The 6,507-nt window shown below is 35.4% G+C and overlaps 2 protein-coding genes across 2 annotated transcripts; one reads left to right on the top strand and one right to left on the bottom strand.

Annotated features, from left to right (window-relative positions):
* Positions 1-2,956: 2,956 nt before the first annotated feature.
* On the top strand, positions 2,957-3,504 carry LOC121262122. The gene is made up of 2 exons (XM_041164537.1): positions 2,957-3,106; positions 3,232-3,504. The coding sequence occupies exons 1-2, from the start codon at positions 2,957-2,959 to the stop codon at positions 3,502-3,504; spliced, it is 423 nt and encodes a 140-aa protein (XP_041020471.1).
* Positions 3,505-5,594: 2,090 nt separating this feature from the next.
* On the bottom strand, positions 5,595-6,500 carry LOC121262121 (protein FAR1-RELATED SEQUENCE 5-like). Its single transcript, XM_041164536.1, has one exon. It carries the CDS (start codon positions 6,498-6,500, stop codon positions 5,595-5,597), a length of 906 nt encoding a protein of 301 aa, XP_041020470.1.
* Between the last annotated feature and the right edge of the window lie 7 nt (positions 6,501-6,507).

Raw genomic sequence — 6,507 nt, 5'->3', positions numbered from 1 at the left:
GAATGGGATTCAAGCCATGAAGGAAATGGGAAGAAAACTTTTGTTCTCCGTGTATTGATCAATTGAATCAATGAATCTGTACATTTTGAGGGAAATTAAATATAGTCTGCTACCTCTACCTAAATTGTAAAAAATGAAATAACTAACTATACAGCTCATTAATAAAGACAAAATAGCAAAACAGAAAGAGAGAGGAAAGAATGTTGTAGAATCTTTTGGTATCTCAGCCTCTCCCTCGTGTGTATTCTGTAGTGAGTGAACGACTTATAGCTTGAGCTGCAGGCTGTAATATTTTGTGGTAAGTCATGTAGTTATAATTGGATGGAATTATTTATAATGGACTTAACGGCGTGCATCCACATTTTTAATTATTGAATATTAGCATAATTTGGATGAAGAAACCACTTAATTAGTATACATGTTTTACAATTGGGATTGTTTATATATATATATATATATATATATATATATATATACAACTTCAAAATAATTGTTAAAACTTTTTTTTTCTTTATAGTTTAGTAGTCAGCCTTTTTTTTTCTTAAGAGTTTTAGTTGTAATTTGTCTTTAAAGAGGAAAATGGGTAATTACAATCTCTTGGTAGATTGAATACGATTTGTGTAATCTATCCTTAAATGGAACTAATAAACATAAAAATAAGTTATAACTATATTAGAAAAAAAAAACTTAATCTAAAAAAAAAAAACTGACAGGGAGAGAGAGAGAGAGAGAGAGAGAGAGAGATTTGCAGAAGAGAGAGACGAAGCTCATCAGCTAATCGAGGTGGCAACGGCGTGGCAGCGTATGTCCATGACGTGGGTAGGAGTGGAAAAACATGACTAATTACTCAATCAAAAATGCTACTCACAACCGCATAGAGGAACTGTCGCGGCATCGTGTCCGACGTGGCAATTGATGGAACGGCGTCGTTACATAATTTTGCCACAGACGGAAGGGATTTTAAACTTCACAGAGCTGAACATCCTCGTTTAGCACCGTTACCCTCGAAGACAGAAGGGGTCGCTTCGCCTCCTTTCCCATTTCGCCCATCCCCACGAAAACTCCTTCACTCTGTCTTTTTCTTCCTCCTCATCTCCGCGAAGCCCCATCGTCTTCCACGAAGCCCCATCGTCCTCCACGAGCTGGCCTCCCCACGAAACAGCCACATAAGAAGTCTTCGCCTTCTCCTCAGTCATTCTTTGTGGTCTTCTTCGAACCCACGAACCCCACGAACTAATAGTTTTGCAAAGTCACTGTGTTTTGCAGTCTTCGTCTTCTCCCGTAGTCAGTCTTTGTGGTCTCCACTAACCCAAGAACCCTCGTACCCACGAACCAAGGGTTTGCGAAGTCACTGTCTTCGTCTTCTATGAAATCTTCTCCACGAAGACACAGAGCCATAAAGCCACAGAGCCACATCCCCTTCGTTTTCTCTGTCTTCTCTTCGTATTCTCCATGAACCCTCATTCCCAAAAACCCAAATCTGAAATCCCCTTCCTAGAAACCCAAATCTGAATTCCCCTTCCCACGAAACCCCGAAACTCTAACCCTAACCCTAAATTTGTTTGTTTGGTTATCAAACCTCGAAACCCTAATCCTAACCTTAATTTTTTTTGGTTATCAAGCCCCGAAACCCTAACCCTAACCTTAACCCTAACCCCAAAAAAATTTTAATTTTTGTAATCATCGATCGGGCTGAGTTTCAAAGTATCCTCACTGCAAAATGTTGTTAGTTTTCTCCTTTTTTTGTGCTTTGGTTTTACTTTCTAAATGTTTGGAAGTATCTAATTCTTTTTAATACATTGTACATTTAGTCATGTAATACATTGCCTATGATGTATAATTGTTGCATTAACTATTTAGTCATGTAATTATTCAAATCACATACCATATCATCGTTGTTAAGTTAACAATTTATAAACAATAATGTTGTTAGCAGGGTGTTTTAGTGGGATGTTTAACAGTATCGTTGTTAAATAGTATGTAATTATTCGACACGTATAAGAGTAGTAGCATGTAACTAAACTGTTAGCAGGGTAATTATTATTTGACATGTAATTCGACATGTATGAGAGTAGTTGCATGTAGTATGTAATTTGACATGTTAGTATGTAATTCGACAGTAGTAGCATGTAGTATGTAATTTGACATGTTAGCATGTAATTCGACATGTATGAGAGTAGTAGCATGTAAACAGTATGTAATTATTTGAAACCTCTTAATAGCATGTAATTATTAAATTTAACAGTATCGTTGTTAAATTCGACATGTATGAGAGTAGTAGAATCTCTATGGAATGCATAAAACTGCTAGCTTAGCAGGGTGTTTTAGCAAATTTTATTTTATTAAGCTGTTTCTGTAAAATGTTAGTGGGATGTTTTACTCTTGTCTATAACAGTCTCACTGCCATATTAAACTGTTTCTATTACTCTTGTGTATTTACTCTTATTTGTTTGGGATCAATCCTATAATTCTCAAGTAGGGAAGTAATGTATGGATTGTGAAACTGTTATGAAACAGATTGTGAAAATTTTACAATCAATGAATATAGAAACTCCTTGAGATGCTATAGGACATATTTAATAAATTATTATTATTATACATCATAGCAGTTTATTATTATTGTTATTATTATTATTATTAATGTAATTTTGAGGATCAAATGACTGTAAACAAATGGGCATTTTTGTATAACATGTATAAATAAAGTAAGAGTCAAATAAGCAAAGCTAAAACTACATATCAACATGGGCCCTTTCAATTGTCAGAGCATTCTTTTTACAGAACATCACTAAATGTTAAACTGCTAGCTACTGTTATTATTATTGGGATGCTTACTTTCACATTAAAATGTTAAAACTGCTAGCTATTGTTATTGGGAAGTGTGTATCTGAATAATTCAACTAATTCCTCCCGACAGTTGAATTTTCTGTACTCTTAAAATTACTACCATATTGGGATGTCATCATCAATATCTTCATCTTCATTTGGTAAATGTACTTTGGGCATACCATTTTGTTTTTGTGAGGAGCCAGCCACACTAAGACTGGCTCGTACTGCAAAGAATCCAGGACGACCCTTCTTAGGGTGTCTAAAGTACAACACTAAGGTAACTATATAATTTGTACATAAAACTTATTCATGTAATCATTAATATTAAAACATCTAACATTTTTTATGTAATGATTAATATTAAAACATCTAACATTTGTTAAATATCTTCTTAATCTTCAGGGATTACCATACTGTAGGTTTTTCAAGTGGGTAGATATTAATGAAGAAGAGAATGAGCTCCAGCAGCGAGAAAGCACCAATGAATTTCTAATGAAGGAGAAAGAGGTCGAGAAGAAACTCGACAATGTCCATAAGAGGGAGATTGAGGTTATGAAGAAGGAGTTGGTGCTTCGGGAACAAGAAGCTGAAATAAAGCATTCACGCAGACTACTTTGGTTGTATTGGACTTTTGCGTTGCTTTGGGCATTTTGGTTGTTGCTTGGTAGTGTCTAAGTAAATTCCTAGATGGTGTTGGTAGTTCCAGAAATTGTATTCGGGTTTTGGTTTTGTATTGGACTATGTAGTTGATGTAGTTGATGTATGGATATTGAGCAGATTGTAAAACTGCTATTATGTCACAAATTCAGTTTGTAAACAATATGGTTAGGTTTCAGTTTGAGCAGTTTGTAATGATAAGCAGTTTGTAATGAAAATGTTGAGCAGTTTGTAAAATAGTTTTGTATTTGTATGGACCCTATTGGTTGATGAGCAGATTGTGAAACTGTTATGAGTAGTTTGTATTTGACTATTATGTATGGATTGTGAAACAGATTGTGAAACTGTTATGTACAGTTTGTATTGGACTGTTATGTATGGATTGTGAAACAGATTGTGAAATTGTTATGAAACAGATTGTGAAACTATTATGAACAGTTTGAGCAGATTGTCTAACTGTTAAGTTTGAGCAGCTTGTAATAGATAATGTTTGTTGAGTACCAGTTTGTAATGTAGTTTGTTATGAGCAGTTTGTAAAGCAGTGATGTAATGCAAGTGCTTATGAGCAGATATTGAAAAACAGTTTCAAATGCAATTTGTGTTGAGAAGTTTGTAAAGTAATTTGTTACACCCAGTTTGTATAGCAGTTTGTTATGAATGATATTTTGAGAAGTGCATGTAATGATAAGCAGTTTGTTATGGATGATGTATGTTGAGAAGCAGTTTGTTGTGAGCAGTTTGTGATTCAGTTTGTATTTGTACATAAAAGTTTGACAAGCAGTTTGAGAAGCAGTTTTTCATATGCAGTTTGTAATTTCCACATTGAAGAGCAGTTTGTAATGAGCAGTTTGAGAAGCAGTTTGTAATGAGCAGTTTGTAAAACAGTCGTATAACGATATTGAGCATTGATAAGAAGTTTGTATTTGTACATAAAAATGATGACACAAAATGCCATTAACTCAACTGTATTACACATAATATAGTTTCAAAAAAATCATTACATGATATAACTCGGCATAAATTTAGTAAATTACATGATCAAACTTGCCAACAAAAAGAAAACTTCTTAAGGTGTATTTGGCTAACACTACACTGAAAACTATTAAAAAATCAACAACTCTAAAGTCAAATTCCAACAAAATGTCCTACCAACAAGTCTACTCTGCCCTGCAAAACATATAACATAGATCATCTCAGTTCCCAAAATGACAACTACAAATAACAACCAAATTGCATTTGTAATTATTAATAACATACTCAATGTATCAAATCATTGCATGGGTTGTGATTCACTCAACCCAAATTCACACGGTTAAGATCCATCTAACCCAAATTGCATCTGTAAATAGTAAATACCAACTGTTATTGCGTTGTGATATGGATAATACTATTAAAATAGATCATCAACACAAGAGACCCGCTTACACTTTCTTGACTACCAATCACCGTTTGTCGGGCCTGGACTTGTTCAACATTGGGAGTATCCATCTCCGGAGCACCAAATAACCGCCTGCAAGTGTCCATGACTGTTGTATCTCCTCCATCTCGCTAATTAACAAGTCACAAATATCCTTTAGCATAGTTTGAGCATATTTGCATTAAATGGTAAATAAAATCTAAAATATTTACAACATACACCTGTTTGTGTTTCCCCTTCACTGGTGCTCTCTTCGTTTTTGCTTTAACTTTTCGCATGTCTTTCTCCATCCTCGATGCTTTCCTTAGAGATGGGAGTCTACCTTTTCCTCTCACAACGTTCGGACTTAGTACTTGCTTTGAACTACTAGCTGTAGTTGTATCAGCAGTCATACTCCCAATATTCGCACCAGTTAGGGTTATCGATGGGGGTTCTTGGTTGGCACGATATAACTCAATCATTGCATACAATTTTGTAGTTGCATCCTTAGTATGCCGAGTTGAGCCCGCAGCATGAGTAATTATCTCATAACAGATATTTAACAGACTTGAATATCTATTAGCATCTGCCCGTTGATCCCCTCCGTCATAACTGCTATGGATTAATGTATACCTCCTTTTGATGTCTTTCCTCTATCGATCTAAAATGTATGTATCTGGCACAGACTTAATCCCATTACATTTGAATACTGTCAAAATGTGCCTACACAATATCCCCTCATCTGAAATAACTCACATGAACACTTTGCAGTTGTATCTTCCTCACTAAAGTCCACATAGTGAGTAACCGATTTTGTGAACTCTTCCACACGAACTTCATCCTCTACATGATATGTCTTTATTTTTTCATCATGCTTAAATAACTTTGGATCCATATCAATAATATCGGTAATTTGTTGTTGAATTTCCCTGAATTTAGCATTCATGTACAGATCTTGAAACCTCTTCTCAATTGGGGATCGAGATATATAGGAAATTGAGACACTAAATGAGTGGAAGTCCGCGGTAGTTTCATTCTCAATTTTCTTTTTCAGAGCGTTGTCAAACTGGTCGACAAATTCTTTCAAATTTGTCTTGGCATGAACATAACCGTCAAAAAATGCATTCATGCTCTCGCTCCGCTGCGTAGTACTCATTCCAGTCCAAAATATGTCCCTCAAGAATGCTGGTACCCAATGCTCAAGCTCATCATATAAACTTTTTAACCAGGCATTTTTATGCAAGTTGTATGTGGTGATTAGCTGCTCCCAACAATTTTCAAACTCCTCAACAGATTGGGTGTCATACACATATTTCATCAAAGCAGTTTTTATACCACTTTTGTACAAACTATGGGAGCCAAGCTTTTCAGGGACTTTATTCAGTATATGCCACAAACAAAATCGATGTCGGCTTTGTGGAAATACAATGGCAATCACATTTTTCATCGCTCTGTCCTGATCTGTGATTATGGCTCTCGGAACTATACCGTCCATACATTTCAACCATGTTTGGAATAACCACACAAATGTCTTCGTATCCTCACTGGATATCAATCCTGCTCCCAGCAAAATTGACTGGCCGTGGTGATTTACACCAACAAATGGTGCGAAGGGCATGCCATAT

The sequence above is a fragment of the Juglans microcarpa x Juglans regia genome, chromosome 4S (assembly GCF_004785595.1).
Source record: "Juglans microcarpa x Juglans regia isolate MS1-56 chromosome 4S, Jm3101_v1.0, whole genome shotgun sequence".
Taxonomy (NCBI): Eukaryota; Viridiplantae; Streptophyta; class Magnoliopsida; order Fagales; family Juglandaceae; genus Juglans; species Juglans microcarpa x Juglans regia.
The sequence above is the reverse complement of the archived record's forward strand: the minus strand, read 5'-3'. Positions and strand labels throughout refer to the sequence as shown.